Source organism: Myzus persicae, unplaced genomic scaffold, assembly GCF_001856785.1.
Source record: "Myzus persicae strain clone G006 unplaced genomic scaffold, MPER_G0061.0, whole genome shotgun sequence".
Classification (NCBI taxonomy): domain Eukaryota; kingdom Metazoa; phylum Arthropoda; class Insecta; order Hemiptera; family Aphididae; genus Myzus; species Myzus persicae.
The window spans coordinates 205,117-223,587 of NW_019103886.1; the positions used below are offsets into that span (position 1 = coordinate 205,117).

The 18,471-nt window shown below is 30.1% G+C and overlaps 1 protein-coding gene across 1 annotated transcript in view; it reads left to right on the plus strand.

Moving 5' to 3' along the window:
• The window catches only part of LOC111035900 (cytosolic carboxypeptidase 6-like), a 50,204-nt gene extending 32,424 nt beyond the window's left edge, over positions 1-17,780 (plus strand). Inside the window, exons 11-12 of the mRNA XM_022317724.1 lie at positions 10,662-10,771; positions 16,180-17,780. Coding sequence (XP_022173416.1) covers positions 10,662-10,771; positions 16,180-16,613 — 544 coding nt within the window. The 3' untranslated portion in view covers positions 16,614-17,780. The remainder of the gene's footprint in view (positions 1-10,661; positions 10,772-16,179) is intronic.
• Positions 17,781-18,471: the final 691 nt, after the last annotated feature.

The window sequence follows — 18,471 nt, forward strand, 5'->3', positions numbered from 1 at the left end:
TTTTGTATTTACTATTTATGCTCTCGTTATCGCGCATCTATATATATTCATATTCCAAGTTAATTGTTAATTATACTGTCAGCTGTCCTATTAATTGTATCGCATAATGTGATGGTAGGTAGGTACTACTGAGATATTATTATTACGCTTTTTCGATTCTTTGTTCGTATTTTTGTACGTTTCCTTGTCTCCAAATTTTTTTTATAAATGTTAATTGCCTCAGTTGTAAACTTTTTGACAGACATAAGAGAGTATAATAAAGGGCCGCATCATGTAATTTGCTGTCGGATGGAAAATTTCTCAACACAGCACTAGACTCTTACGCTGAATAATAATTATTACTGTGGGATTCGCTTGAATAAAAGTAACTTCGCCGCCAGCATATCATAATTTATTTTGTATGGGCTATTATTATGGCAGTCTATCCTTTAGTATTTATTTTTTTTTATTTTTCATTTCTCAGGTAGAACCAGTAGCGTAGCCAGGAGGGTGTTTTGATATTTAAACACCTCCCCTCCCCCATCAGCCATATTTATATACAAAACATAAATGTACTACTTTATTTATATTTTTATAAAATATGTTGTCATATGGTACTATTTCATATTTTAAATTATTAATATGAAAATAAATTACTAAAATGGAGTGTGTAAAGCTCCACGTTTGTTTTATATACATAGGTGTATATAATTTTTTTTAATCTACTCTAAAACATCTTTATTTAAATAACCAGAGGTATAAATACAATACATAGTGGGTACACAATTCACATGATATCAGTAAATAATATATGTTTGCGTTATAGGTACCTCCAATGATTTAACCCATTTATTTAACCCAAATCACTTCAACTAAGTCGTATTGCTTCAAGCGTTTGAGGAGCCTAATCGTTTGCGATTTGTCAACAAATTATTCAGCAGCTTCTTTGCTGTGCAGCTCCAATTTTTCGTTTGTTTGTTGGCAAACATTTTGATCTGGTTCTAGATGGATGATATCTTAAAATATCGATGGATGATTTCATTCCTGTCTAACCAATATGCTACGACAATGGCACAAAGAACACAACCCCACAATCCACATGTATGCCATGAGTGTTTCAAAATATTTTTTAAATGTTATCATATCTAGAGAGTGCTAAAATAATATATATTTGTTGAATAATTCAAGTCTCTACAAATCGTACGCCTTGAACAAGATTGACACAACTCAAAATGTAAAATCTTGAGAAAAAGCAATTTGAAGTTTGAACCTAAGATATTTTAAAAACTTTTTTACTTCTGTTCTCTGTGTTTGAAACTAAAAACTTAAGTACTCGCAAACATACTACATAATATGACTTTTCAAATATTATGAAATACTATTTTAAACCCAAAAAGTTAGAAACCCAATTGCTTAAGTAAATGCAAGCCTTTTTTGAAAGGGTAGACAGTCAAAACAAACATTTAAACCCAATACAGCTATATGCATCTGAGACACTTAAAACTATTTTTGTTCGTATCTATTAGTAAAGTATTTTTTTTTTATAGAATTAACTGAAGCCTTATTTTTCTTGTGTAGGAATTTAATTATTTTAATTATTTACGCCATATAATCATTATGAACGTAATGATATTACGTTAATATTAGGTATTCAATAATTATTTACAAAATATTGGAGCAAGTTTGGAGATTATTGGGCAACATAATATAGTAGGGAGCAGCTTAACACAAGCCTTGTTAACACGTCTTCGAAAATATATAAGAACAATGGGATACACAATTGATTTATCGTTTATTATTTGTAGCTCCGAATGGGGTGGAAGAGATTTGTTGCAGAATGTAGGGGGATAGAAATGGAAGTATAGAGTTCGTACTTAAATAGTATATAACTATATAAACATTAAACATACAACTACAACCACGAAATGTCGTCAGTTCGTCTAAACCGTCGTCGTACCCTTATACCAGTCGTATACAAGCGAGCTAGCGAGAAACGCGCTGCTGATGAACTTGTATAATATTTTGAGCATACCAATTGGCAATTTTGCTAACAGAAACCACCCTCAAAGTTAAAAATCCTATAATTTTTTCTACTAGAAAGTGTCATCAGATATAAAAAAAAAATAATCACATAATTGTAAAATCAATACATTTATAGTAGTTGTGTTATAATATGAATTAATAGTAAATAAATAAATAATATTAATTATAAATTGAATGATACTTTTAAATTTATCATGTTAGAAAAATTTGAGTTATACTTTATTTAAAGACCTAAAATCAAAGCCGAAATATTTTATTTACAAAATTAATATTAAAATGCCCCCCCCCCCCCCCCTAAATACACCACTGGCTATAAGTCTCATAAAATATATGAACATACCCACACACACACACACACACACACACACACACACACACACACACACACACACACACACCCCCCCACACACACACACACACAGAAAAAACCCTATATCCACCACTGAGTGACTATTACTGTATAATATTATAACGATACTTGATAGTTGACAGTTTACATCATTAGGCAAAACTGCTATAGTAATAAGTACAGCAGTACGATTTTCCTAGATTTTTGTTTATAATTGCATATTACTGTTTAGCGATGATGAAGAAAAACTGCATTTACGTTACGTGGTATATTACGATAACAACTAATACTTTGTCTATTATTACTAATATAAATCGGTCACAGTGACCGATGAATACCAATAAACTGGGGATATATGAGATGATTTTGTTGGAAAGACACTTAGTCTGTATAGACTACAATTAAAAATATATTGAATTGAAATACGAATAGTATAATAATGTATATTTTACTTTACCGATGACTTGGTGGTTGGTAAATATCAAATAGCAATAGGTATACTATACATGGAGGAAGCGATGGGACGAGACACGCTCAGTATACGTACTTCTAGTATAGGCCAAACAGTTATTATTATACATTTTGTTAATGAAGTTATACCTACCTACATTATAATAACACGGAGGGTCTCCATGCTATTACAGAATTAATGAGAAATAACAAACTCATCTAACAATAAAAATAAATACGCATACCTACTGCAGTACAATACTTTCACAGCATCAAAGTTCGAGCCCTCGCTTTAATATTAAATTAGTTGAGACGTTTTCATTGCTTCAAAACCAATCGAATTAAAATATAAATTAATATTAAACCTACCTATTCAAAATATGTTAATGTCAATATAGGAAATTCGAAAAATTCCTATAATATAGGTAATATACATATTTTCACATTATTATATTACTCAATATATTATTATACTCATTGTCATTATTTATATTACTACCTACGCGACGAAATTGTTTGACTGCTGGCAATATTTCTCAAACACGTATCGATATTATATTTTCCATGAACAGCGAGACATCTCCGTGCAGTTTGATATGCCAGTACACAGTATTTCCTTCACTCGGTAATAATTGTATTTATTACATTTTGCAGAATAGGTTATAATATAAATTATTTTTCGGAGAATTCGGTGGCCACTTATCATTATTACGCAGTTCAATTGATCATTCTTATTTAGTTTCAAATAACGACAGAACTTGGAAGTGTTCACTAACCCCAGAGTATACAGGTGTCATAAGCGTCCCGAAGTGTGGCATAACAGGGCCATTTCCCCCTCCGAGGGGTTTTAATTATGTTTGTCCAGACATTTTTTATATTTACATTAACAAAATAATGTATAATTTGAGCATTTTAGACCTATATATGATATTATAATACTTAAATTACTGAGGTTATGATTTTTCTTTATAAATCGTAATTTTTTTTTAAACTATCTTTGCCCTCCCCCCCCCCCCCTTGAAAAATGGTCGATGATAGGTGTACCGATTTATTATAATGTCGAATAACTCCTGATGTACGTATACGCAGTTATAAGACGCATTCACTCCAATTCTATGACTGTTACAATAAGTATTAAATACATTTCGATAAATGTATTTATTATACTTTAACACTTGCCACGAGGTCAGTGCTGGGTCTTTGAACTCTGGGGGCCTCGGTGCATAAGTTTTTTTGGAGAACTCTTATAATGTCCATTTAGGTATTTGCTTTTGTTGATAAATTTAATTCCGCAATATATTATGTATACTATTTTAAATAAATCTTTAACTGTACAAATAATCCTTGCAATATTATTATACTAGCAATACATTATCTAGTCATCTGCACATGGTTCTATGGTTATTATTGTATTCATGTAATTTATAATATTATTTGACATCCATAATATTGGCGGCCCAAGGGTTTGCACCGGCGGTTTATCTGGCACTGCTCGACGTTTGTTTCCATCATAAATCGCTGAGAAATACATAAAACATTGCATACGATATTATTATATTATCTATACGCACATTTCGTGACCTGCTGCTTTCGACGATTATAATAAACAATCGATTAATGTGATGACATGAACTGCAGGATGCCAACTCTAGGATTATGTGTTGTCGTTACACATTAACTATATTTCTGATATTCCGTTATGTTGGCTGGATTAATCAGAAGGAACATATTTTCATTTTCCTTGGTTTAAGACGGTTTCTAAAATTATCACTACGCCGTAGTGATAATGAAATAAGAGGCGGGTCGATCCGTCGCCGAGTATAGATGAGAGACTTTCCCGGGCTTGGTGACGAATATTATATTATAAATTGCGATTCGCCGACTATATTGCTAGCGGTCACAGATTAGTAGTTAGTGTTTCCACTAATAACTCGACAGTTTAAGTTGTAATCGTAGAACCGAAAAACCTTTTTATATTTTTGTTTCCAGATTGGTGGTTAAACTTATAAAAATATTATTAGAAATTTTCAACGATTTGAGCAAAAATAATTATAAGAAATAATAGTATCGGACACGGGTACCTATTGGCATTATTATGACCAGTATATAGCCAGTATTTGTGATCTTATTCTTGATCGTGATCTATACAAGAATCTATAAGAATTCGTTATTAACTTTAAGCCTTAAGAAAACAATAAATTAGTAATCAAAGAAATCATTGAAATTAAAAATGTATTTTTTCTGTGTGAAACCGAAGGCCTATCTATAAGTGTCTGTCTACTTATTAGTTATTTTGGTAATTGGTCACATACGTTTTTGCGTAAATATAGGCATTATCCAACGAACAATAAATAGGTATTGACGAGTATTAATTATTTAAAATTAAGTATATAAACGGTATCTACTGTTATAAATTAAATTCAGTTTTAAATTTTTGGATTCAAGTGTTATCTATACATTGGCGGAAATCGAGAGGCACTTGTGAGGAGGGACCTAAAACGATTGAAAAAATAATACTTGACACTTTAGGTAATTCCAATACATTAATATCATTAATATTGTATAGGCTCATACATAATATTATAATATATATGTATAGGTAGAATTCCCATTAATATTCAGTTGATTTTGAATTGAATCCAAATTTAATTGTTTCCAATACAGATTTTCAATATATATATATATTTTTTAATGTTTGTAAATGCCAATATTTACACGACGTAAAAATTATTAAATGTAATTAATAATGTTAATAATTTTAATACATTACATTTTTTTTTTTGTTTCGCTCACGTTTATGTTTTCAACAGTCGAGACATTTGTCGCTTGGCAACTATATTACCACTATCAAATATTTAAAAACCGTGAATGAAAAAAATAACTTCAGTGTCTTTAAGTTCTTATTAGATTACTCATTTTTAACCCCTGTCCAGCGTAGTACCTAGAAAAATCAAGAAAATATTTTTTTAACGAGTTTAAGTAGCTTGTTAACGATAACAGTATTATTATTGGAGGAATACACAGAAAAAGAACTTTTCAATAATAAATATTTTATATGAATACATAATTATAGTAGTGCCAAACAACATCGAACATTTGGACAAAACATCAATGAACTATGGGTTGGGCCAGGGTGGGTGCATGAACAATTATTATAGACCATACAGGAATTTTAACATAACAAGGATGTGGTAAATATTTAATTACATATCATTATATGCATTGACTTTGTGCGGGGAGGGGAGTATCAAGTGTAGCTGGGCAACTCCTGATTTTGTAATTCAAGACTTAAAAATTAAGCCTCTCAGCCAGGTGCTCTGTTATTACTAAATAAAATGCAACTTTTTTCTAAAACACGTTAAATGCGTTGGTACCTATGTGATAAATTGTGAATATTATTATTATTATACAAAAAACTAAAAGAAATTGAATTATTAATACCTAACCAGTAACCATACATACTAATCACTTATGTGCTTTTTAGAAGAAGGCCTAAAATATAACAAAGAAGGGGGCCAAAAATGTAAAAAACACCACCTGAAATTCAGTTTGTCAAAAGTCGCGATGCTTATAATAATCGGTAAAAATGGTAAAAACCAGCCAAGTAGGTGTTATGTACGTGTAGTCATAAAGGTGTAGGTACTAGATAACGTGTATTATAGACAAACATAATATAAGGACGTTACACAGTTCCTTAGATCAGTCCCAAATGTAAGGCTATATTTAAAGCTAAATTCCGTCCGATAAAGTTCCTGGATGAGTCCAGTTTCTTAGAAATATAGATACTTTAATGTTTTTAGATATTAGGCAGTCTTAGTCAGTGTAAATAGAAAAGAAAATTTTTTTTAGGACTCAATTAAGTTTTTTCTGGGCCAAATTAGAGTGAGTAAATTTGAGTCCACCATGAGACTAACACTACAGACTAATATGGTCCACATATTATACAAAAGTAAAACCTCGAGCGAATCGATCGCCTTTGCTTTGTATATTATTGTGCAGGTCCGTAATGTATTAGGTATTTGAGTATAATGCGACCGGTAAAACCAAATCCGTGTAACCCTTAAAAAATTTCCCGTTTTATTGTCGTCGACCATCGATTTATATTGTTATTGTCGGATAATTTTAAAGTCGAGTTTCAAGTGTTTTCGTTGAAATTCACTATGTCAGTGTCACGATTATAATTAATTGTAAAATTATTTTCAGTATAGCCAAACATTGCAAAACATTGGCAGAGCTATGACAAAGCAATGATAGGTACTTACTTACGTAATTAATTATTATCACCGTTATGATACAAAATGTCAACATTCAATATATTATAGTTAAAATTTGAACACATATCAGAGTTAGAAGTTAGTGTAGGTATTGTTACAATAGTGTAACGGTAGATAGATTTTCAATTTTTTCTCAAATAAAGTTTCTAAACTGTTTGGTATGTTTTTAATTATGATTTAGGAAGTTCACTATTTTGTTACATGAAATACGTTGAGATAACGATGACAAACCATATTTTTGTAATTATATAAGTATTTCATTATTTTTTGGTTATAATTTAATTTTGTTCCGATAGTATAATGTTATTTGATAAAATTTATCTTCGAGGTTTTTCTTGGTAAATGCTGAATAGAATTTGTATACGGCGTATACACTTATATTTCTAGGAAATAAAATAAAAATTTAAGTAACATATTATATTCCTGGAATAAGTTATTAAAACATTTTTATTACTATGCTATTGAATCCCTCGTCGAACAGTCTATAAAGGTATAAAGGTAGGTTATTATTTTATACTAAATCGATAATATAGTAGCAAATAATAAAGATTTAAGAAGTACAAACATGCATTTTTCTCAAAACTAATTTATTGTTTTTTGCGGAACATTTTCTCCACAGGACAGTATTACAATACAAGAATAATTATTATATATTTTAACATGTATTATGAAATGCTTAGATATGCAAACATTCATGTATCATGTAACATAATAATAGAAGAAATTTGCAAAATAAATGAAGTTTTTGCAACTGTAAATTGTAATGGCTTAGAGGTAAACAAAAATATGTTAAAAGGATCTCAGAGCACTGTTAGTATTTTTCTCTCTCTGACCCACAGAGTACTAGCAAGTCATGTGTTGCTTTAGAGGGGCATACAATTTCACAGAAATTGAAGCCGACAAAATTAAATAAATATCGGTAATAAATACAGGCATTAATGTGATAGCTTTAGCGCGGAAAATATCTAATGACGGGCTTGCCCACTCATAAGCATAACATAGTAAAATTTATGTTAGGCAGAATCGACTTTGTGTTGTTAGCTTTAGTATAAGAGTGCCTTTTATTAAACTTTAAATTAAGAACATTACCCGTATTAATACATGTGCTCTTTGCAATATTTCAATTTTGAATCGAGATATATGAGAATTTTTATTTGTCATACTTTACCTACACAAAACTAGCATAACAATTGAAATTCGACGTAAAAAAAATATCTAGATAATGTTCTTAACTTTAAGCTTGATAAATGGCCAATTCACTCTACAAAACTATAAAACCAATAGTGAAAAAGAATAGCTTTCGTGTTATGACAAAAATGGACCTATATCTGTAACAACTAAGGATTTATATAATTATATAAGCATACCTACACATGCAATAGTATAATGTATGAAGTAGTGGCTCAGAAGGAAATCTAAATGGAGGATGAAAATGAAAAAACCTTAAGAAAATTGAATATGTATTGATTGCACTAGAGTTAACTTTTATACTTATCAAATGGCTAAAACAAATTATATTAAGTACATCCCACCAGAATAAACAACATTTTTAATAAGGTGTATTATTTTATTACATTATTATTACATATTATTATTATTTATTATCGTGTCCAAGTCCAATCCAAAACATTCATTCCCCAAGAAGATTTTTTATAAAAACAGTCAATATTTATTTTTATAAATTGTAATATTTGACAAAGATATGACTGACTAAGTGGAGGAGGAAGAAAATCTACTTACCCCGACTGATCCACTGATATAAATGAGTGATTGTTATATACATATAAATGATAGTAAATACATAAAGTCTAAAATATCTGTATTTATTGTTTATTTATATTTTATATACATTATACATATTACATTATGTATATTAATTTGAACATTCGTTTAAAAAGCTGAGTTTAAAAATAAATTTCAATGACATCGAGATGGTGCAGTAGAGTGTAAACTGTAGTACTGTACCATGAGTTTGTAATATATGTCTTAATATGCAATAACATTTTAATATTATGTCTCACTAAAGTGATTTGTTCTATAACTTGAAAAATATGACTCTAGTGATTTTTTATTCACTTAACTCAATTCAAAATTTCAAACTGTACTCGAAAGAATAAGTACCAAATTTTCCAACTCTGAAATCTAAACGCCGGTGACCAAGCATATAAACTGTGGACTTCACTGGTGTAGGCCGTAGGGCGACAGTCATGCAATGTAACATTTATCATTTTCAATTAAATAATAATAACCTAATGGATTATTGGGCCTTTCCTGGAGGGTATTCGCTACACCCCTACCAGCTGATACTCCGTCCGTCTACTGCACTTTGACGTAATGTATTATTTCATTAACTATGATTGTTTATACTGCCTAATATTATTTGTCCCCTTAATCAGTTTTGGCGATTAATCAAAATCATCAATAAATCAATTTTAGTAAACGCTTTAAATGAAAGAGAAACTAATTTTATGGAAGTATAAATTACATCTATTCTGCAGTAAAAAATGATTAATTTTCTTCTAGGTGCCTATAGATACTGTACAAGATATATCAGAAATATTCATTTTCTCTAAGACAAATGTTACACTCTGCAACTGGTGCAACAACGGTTGTTAACGGATAATTTACAATTTTTACATATTTTAAGATCGACGACATAATTTTTAATTTGAAATACAGCGCTTCTTCCGATGAATCTTCAATCTCTTTGAGGGGAAATGAGCAAGCGGGTGGCATCGAATTTGAAGCCAAAATCTCATTAAAATCATTATCATGATAACATGAATAATGCAACATGAACATGATATTATTAAATTATGTGGGTTTGTGAGAAACAAGCGCGGTGTGTCGTATTAAAATATTTGAAAAACGTCTGAACCGTGTAATATGGAAGTTATTCACCTCAGCGGGCGTTTCGTATGAACTGTGTTAAATTATATTGAATTGTTATTATGTTAGGTATATCATCAATTCCATTGTAAAATATAGTGTAATTATTTCTTATATACATTAACAAGGGTGGAATGTTGACTATGTAGGTGTAAAATATTGAAAACAATAAATTGTGTGCGACGCAGTTGCAAAATAAATGCGTAATTTGCAAACGACAATGTACGCATAGCGTGTGGTACATATTTTTATTTAAATTTTGTTTATTATTATTTAACATTCAAGGGTGATAAAAAATTATTATAAATTTAACCGTGGTCTATTTAACCATAGAGTCACGTTACTTTTAGGGTACTATATCTACGGTATACGTTCAATTTGCACGCATTCATGTTATCTGAATTATTCATTTATAAGAAAAAACGCGTATCCATGGGCTATAGTGCAAGGAAAATATTATAATATTTAATATCGACTCGTATGGTTATTTATTACAATAATTATATTGTGTGCGAAACAACAAAGTATAAATAAACATTTTCGGCACTACGACAGACGAGTGCCGCAGTACAATAGATAATAATGTAACTACGTATATATAGGTATCGAAGGCCAAATAATATAATATTGTACTTAAACATAATACGTTGTAAGACGCCGTGGACTTTGTGTTGCAGGTTTTTGTGTCAATCGCTGAAGGAAAAAGTCAATTGTTATACGCTGTTTGTATCGCAGTACGGCTTCAGCGTTTCACCGAAAACTATGATTCCTTTCACGGAAGATTCGTGTATCCTTTGTATTTGCTTTGGGATGTGTTCCACGATAATATTATTACAATAATATCAGCACAGAGTGCAGTTTCCGGGAAAATTCTGAGCGCACATATTGGTATTATATGCGTATACTCTGTGTACCTATTATTATAACACTTAAAATGTAATAGTATCATATAATATTATATTATGTCTTATACGTATTACCACGTCCATGCATCACGGCTGTACTTTTTAGCTTGTTTTAAAACGTAGCTTTATCCACTCACGGTTTGAATCGGCCAATGGATTTTATTTTTATTTTGGATGCTTTAGCATTTTTTTGGTTTTTTTGAATTTTTAGGTCATTGTTAGCCTATTATATGCATACATTTTTGTAAGCAAATAAAAATAATTGAAAATAAAGTTTTTTCTAATTTGATTTTGATTTTTTAATCCATTTTTAAAAGGTTTTTAGTAAATTTCGGGATTGATAGTTTTAAATTTGTTGAGGTTCTTACTATATTAAATTCACGGCCCTAATTATCGTTATATCGAATGCATCCTCACCAGTGATGTATTAGAGTCGTGGATCGACCCTTTGGAACTTTTTTTTTTGGTTTTCAGTCATATTGGGTAACAAAATTACTGCCAAATTAGCATTAAATAAAATTCATAATGGATATAACTGTGGAAAATCTTCCAAGAAGTTGATTAATGTGTGGTTAAGAAGGGGCTCTCTTTATCAATACTATATTTATTAAAAAATGTAAATTGTTCAAGAATGTATTATGTAAGTTTCTGCACGTGACATGCCTGAGTAGAAAAACAAAACCATCCATATTATAATAAAATATGTTGTGTACACGGGTGGATTGGCAAAGAAAATGTCATTGCATGTTACTTTTACATTTCTGGGCATTTTTTTATTTATTAATTTCTGTATTTTCCTTTTTATTTCTAAAAAATACCTTTAAAAAAATGTATGACGATTAAATAATTATAACAAATCACTGGCAAGTATAATAGAAATATAAGACAATAATAAGGTACCCTAGCTTTTATTAGTAGCTTGTATTGTTATGCTTTAATAGTTAGATGCTTTTAGTCTTAAGTACGTAACAAACATTAATACTATTACCTGTTTCTATATACCTAGTTATATATACTTAAGAACTAATTTTTAGCTAAACATTTTAAATCAATGTAATTAAAATTAGGTATTTTTAAAAATAAGTACAAATTTGATGCTACAACAAACATCAATAAACATATTTATTAGATTTATAAACTATGTTATCAATTCAATTATAATCAGTGATCAGCAATCAGTGAGTATGTACAAATATGCACAAACGGTATAAGTACAACCAAAATAAGTTTAGTGAAGAAGTTACTCAAACTTAATGAAAACATGTTTAACCAACTATGTTGACATCTTAAATTAGGTGGGTACCCATAAATAAAACATAATGTACGGCGTACTATAATAATATACATTCTACACCACATTATTATCTGATAGAACCCATACATGTGATAAAATCAGAATATTAAAATTTAAATAACTTTGAAATATTAACATCTCATACCGACTTTTTATTTGAGCTATCGTCTTTTAAATTAAATTGTATATATATTAATTAAATAAACTAAATAATATTACAAGATTTTTAACAGTAACCTATAAACCCACATTTCAAACTAAAAATTAACCATCAATATAGTATAACACCTCTGAAATTCATATTTTGAATAATACCACTTTTAAAATAAAAAAAAATTACAATTTAACGGATTTATGTTAACATTAAAATTAAAATTTTGAATTTCTTGCTAATTATTATTATGCAGAGAACATAATGCAAATTATTTATAAATTAGAATGAAAGAAAATTAACTATACTACTACAATAAAGTTCTTATTGTAAAATCTCGCTAAAAAAGAACTGGAACCAAACTACCTAATATTGAAAGTATCCATGTATACGACGGATAGCCTCAGTAGAGTTCCCATGGATGAAGGAGGGGGGCTAAAGGAATTTTCCTCCCAGACATTTCAGAAAAATGTAAAGCTGCTTTCAGTGTTCTGTAAGCTTGTAATATATGCAATTAAATTGTAATTTGTATGAAATGAACCATGAAGATCGCCGTAAATCACAATAGTTTTAAATGTAATATATACCCACGACATCAGCATAATACCAAACTTATGAGGGACCTATAGTTAGGACTCTTCTTTGTAAAAAATTATCAGCGTCCCATCACCCCCTCAAACAATGCTGCTTTTATGCCACTGCATATAGCAGTATATAGGAACATTATAATATTTTAATGTATAATCAAAACTAGGTATTAACTAGTTTAAAATTTTAAAGTATGTAAGTCACTCTGAACTAAGTTATACAATGAGCTTCTTTTTTAAAAGTATTTAAATCTTTAAGCATATTTAAAAGTGAATTCTAACTTAACGAGTTAAATTTGTCTATAATATACAGTTACCAATCTATTGGTTAATCGTTAAAAAAAAGACAAAAATTGACTAATAAAATGGTTATATTCCCATGACAGTTCATATATATATTGTTTCGTAAAAAATAAAATGTTAATCGGGAATAGGTATTATTTATAAATATTATAATATTGTACCAATGTATTGTAAATACGAAATTGTAGTCCCTCAAAATGTTGAACTCACTATTTCTGGATTTCAATAGGGATCAAAATAATATCATATAGAAATACATAAGTATTCATAGAAAATTACAATCTCATCTAAAAATTTAAAATTTCACAACACCAACACTCCTGCCAGATAACCCAGTTTGACATTTAAAGAGATTTTTATCTTTTAAAAATTAACCTAAATAATTTATAACCTAAATAATTTATAACTTTCATATTTCATCATTATCAGTTACTAAATAACTTTTAACTTGAATTTTTTCTATTTATTAACTTAACTTATTTTCTGCATTGATTTATTGAAGCGGCCAATGACGTATCTCATGTAACTATTTATTCCATATTATATTCGATGACGTCATGACGAATCATAACCGATTTGATAGTTTTTGGTATATTTGCTTAATCGCGTTACCGCCACAATATTATATATATATATATACCTATGTAGTGCGATTCGAATTGGTCGGTGGTTGTTTGAACACTCGAATAACCTAAATATCGGATTGATTGCACAGGAATAAACTTACCAGGATTTGCAAAAATTTAAACACCGCGTTCGTTTTGTAAAGAGAGTTTTGAAGGTTGAGATAAGATGAAATGTGATAGAGATGGAGTGGACTGTGTACACCACCTATACGCGTTATCGAGCAGCGTTCCTATATTGTATGGGCGATGATGTCGGCCAAGGACGGCGCCAGGCACGAGGCGAAGTGGAGAAGTTGGTATAAGTATGCTGCAAAATTCGAAATTTGAACTTAAACTGTGCCATGTTTTATCATCTGTAATCTGTTTTAGTTGGTAATTCATAACGTTATTTGTTCACGTTTCATCGATTGTCGCTGTAAAGTAGGTATATAAGATCTATTTGGTATATACCTGTACCTATATAATATACATGCTTGGACGCAATATCAATTAAATAACTGGTTGAGCTTAAGCTCCCTATTGTTTCAGTTACTTAGTCTTTTAATCATGGATTAAACGACAGTGAACAACTTCACCCCCTCCCTCAGAATTTAATAATGGCTCTGTAGTTTGTACCAGCTACTGAATCTATAAAATATTAATATTAAGTATTAACATAAAATAATTAACACTAATTTGCACAATAAATGGTATAAATTATGAAGTTGCTAATTTCAAAACTGTGGGTACTAAGTACACCCAAACCCTTCCCTCGATTCTACCTATATTATGCCACTACGCGTATTTCGACTAAAATACATATCAAATCTACGTAGGTGTGTATTATTATTTATTAGATGCCGTACTAGTGTACTACCATCTACATTTTAGTCCAAAATTAAAATATATACCTTCACACCGGATGAACTCCGCACAACGGATAGACATATACAATGTCACAGGGTACCTACGAATAATGTATGTTAGAAATGAAAGTTATAAAAAAATCGCTACGACAGAGAGTCTTGTTGGAAAATTGTTCTCTAAATAGAAATCCGAGCATCGCATCATATATTATAATAACGATGGATTTCAGTAATGCAGTTGTTATGTTACTCTTATTATTGTCACACAAGAGATCTAGACATTAGGTGTGATTCACAAGATATTTTGATATTTATAAATGTCACTTGTACACTGCAGACTCGTGTGATATTATCGGTATTATATTTACGGTCGAAATGTGCGTTATATACCTCTATATTCTATATGTACCTTTTGTGTGCTCCATACGTGGTTTCAAACCTACAAAAAATCACTGTAGACAAATTAAGATCTATTGTAGGCGGCATATTATACTATAAATTTCTTAAGCCCTGTATGCGTACTGAAACGTCTAAAAATATATGAAACAATATTTATTAAATTTATTAAATTATTTAAAGGTCATAATGTCCAGTAAAACAGTAACGACATAGAGGTAGTAATACTAAAAAATAATAGAACACAGTTTTAGAAATAACAACATACAATGAAAAACAAAGTAAATGAATCATTAATGTAACGGGAGGTAGTGATAATATTAAAATAATGAGAAAGTTTAGAATATTGTAGTTATGGATTTATTATAAAAAATAAAGTAAAGGATATGCTTATGTTTTCTATATATTGTTTAAGTATATACGCTTAAAGCATTACGGGGCAAACAATTACTGTGGACGAATTGATAAACATCGAATACGCATAAAAAAAAATTGGATTTTGCATATGAAATCATATTTTAGAATCGAGGGAATTTTATTTACATTATGTGCTCATTTTTCGTGTTTAAGTATATTTTGAAAAATGTAAATAGATATAATCCCATTTTAGTTGTTTTTATTTTTATTCAGTATTATCAAAGAATACCATTAATTATGTAATTACCGAAAAAACCCCTTTCTGTGTGTGTTGCACAGGTATTAATGCATATTTAGTATTTACCCATTGTTTTATTAAATTAGTTGAGTGCTTATACAATGACAGAATTCTAGACTTTAGAAAAAAAACTTTTTTAATATTATACAATAATATTGCATGAGAGAATATTAGAATATTTTTACATCAAAATACGAAATAATTTATACCAGTTGTTTGCAAGTAGCTACCTTGCCACAGTATATACCTTCTTTGCTATAATTTTTTCTATATTTTATGAACTTCATAAGCATATTTAGTAAAATATTTCAAGATTCTTTATACCTACTACATGATTTGAAAAAATACTAATAATGGGTTTAATATAATTTAAGACGATCAAACACAATATGATTTTCGTATATACTTTCCTTACATACGAGTACCGTTACAGTTTACACCATCGGCCGGTGCGTGGTGCTTGCGTGTTCCGACTACTTCAAATCGACCGGCGTGCTGACTCCGCAAGACGCCGCCGTTAAGTGCGTCAAGAAACGAGATAGGAAACGGAAAACCGTGTTGTACCGGCAGCGTGAGGCTCACCCGTCGTTCAAGAGGAAAATCAAAAAGAAATCGCTAGCGTTGAAAAGGGTGGATATAAAGGACTCGTTTCGCAGCATTCTAACTGGCTCGCGGCGCCCGTCCGAGGATCCGAACAGGACTAACGCCAACAGGCGGAAAATGCGATTCGTGGACCTGTCGAAGACCGTCGACAATCGGAGATCGTCGATCGCTGCGGACCGCGAGAACTCCGCCGCTCCACACGCATTTTCGATCATAAACGTCAACGACATCATACGAGACACGGACGCTTTGCTCAAGTTCTGACGTGCTGGCGTCTCGTAACTTGTGTTATAATCATAGACTCGTAGAAATAGACGGTACATATTACGTGCCCAGAGAACTGGAAAGCGTTGCCGTGCCAAAAGGATTGAGAGAGATAGCTTGAATTTATCATAAAAGTGAGAGGAACGGAAGTATATACAGTTCCGAAGACAGTCAATTCGTTATTGGTACTCGTAACAAGCTCCACGAGCTATACTTACACGAGCGCATTATCATACCTAATTTTTCGTCTATTTCCATAAGTCTATGGTTCTAATACGAGTATACAACCTGCTGTAGTATTAACCAACATGTCATATGGGTACCTAAATATATGGTGTCAAAACCGCAGGAGGGTATTGAGAAGGGGAAGGACTTATTTCAAACACCCTGACCGAATTTTCACTGACGTGAGCATTTTTATTTTTTTTAAGGACACTTCGAACGTTTTCTTCGTATTATCTCTGCAGGATACCTGCGGCAACGTCGGCACATGTCTGAATGGGATGTCGGCGGGGTCTCTCCCTAAGTCTTTTTTATATATACGTATATTTAGTTTTGGTTGAGCTGTAATAAATTAAATTGTTTCTCTTTTCAATATTTTCAGCGTTTTTCCTTATTATGGCTAGTTAATTTCTGTGTATGTTAGGTTTTTAAATAAATGATGAATTGTAAAGGTATAACCTATACAAACAATTAAAATTAAATCACGTAATACTTAAGACTTTTACTACCTACCTATGCAATTTACAAATAAAAATTTGTTTTAAAAATCATTATTAAATGTTATTATTATTTTATATTTTGATATATAAGTATTTTCGGAGTTTCATAACTCGCCTCAATCAGGAACACAGAATCCACCACTGACTTTAATGTAATAATATTATATCCATTTTGTATAGCGATTATAATAACAATTTATTGTAATTTGTAATGATTCTCCCTCCGACAGAAACTCTAGTGGTTCCTCTTGATTATAGTTTATAGTTTATTATGTGACATATACACACTTAGTGAAATCGATATTTTCAAGGAGTGGAAATCCACTCCGCGAGATAGTTGTTAGTCCCTACGTTGGAACCGTCTATAGGGGTGGTGCAATTTTTTTTAAAATTATTATTAGATATTAGCATTTTTTTTACAAAATAGATAGAATAATTTTATCCGAATAGTGTAATATTTGTAATTCGATCGTTGATAATTTAATGTTTTACTTACATATTTATAGTTAACTTAAATAAAAACTAAAATCAATTGTTTTCACATGATATAATTTTTAATACTTTGTTAATTTTATAATAAATTATACAGGCAACATGAATATTGTTTTGTTTGTTTTTTTATTTCTCCTGACATTTTTCACATTAAACTTCTAATTTAATGAAATTTAATGAAAAAACATACAAATATACAATATTATGGAATAATATGCACTATGTAAGTATAATAGTTTTAAAGAAAAATATAATATCATGTAAATAAGAGGAGATAAAATCCCATGAAAAAGTATTAATGTTCATACTTTATAAAGAATGATGAAAACGTGATACTAATTATAACCATTTGTGACACATTAATTGTAGCGTTGGTAGGACCAAAATCTCAATAATTTTTCTTGTTATTGACAATCTTAAAAACTTTCTGTGCTTTTCAAACAACAATGTTCGTTCAATAAAATAAAAAAATATGAAATAGAACGTAATTATTGCCATTACTCATCGTTTCTTCAACAAAAATATAAAAATAAAAATATACGTACCTAGGTATATATTATACTGTAATAAATATACGATGTAACAAATTAATACTTTTTATTACTTTATACATTAATACCAGATGAATGAGCTTACAAACAAAA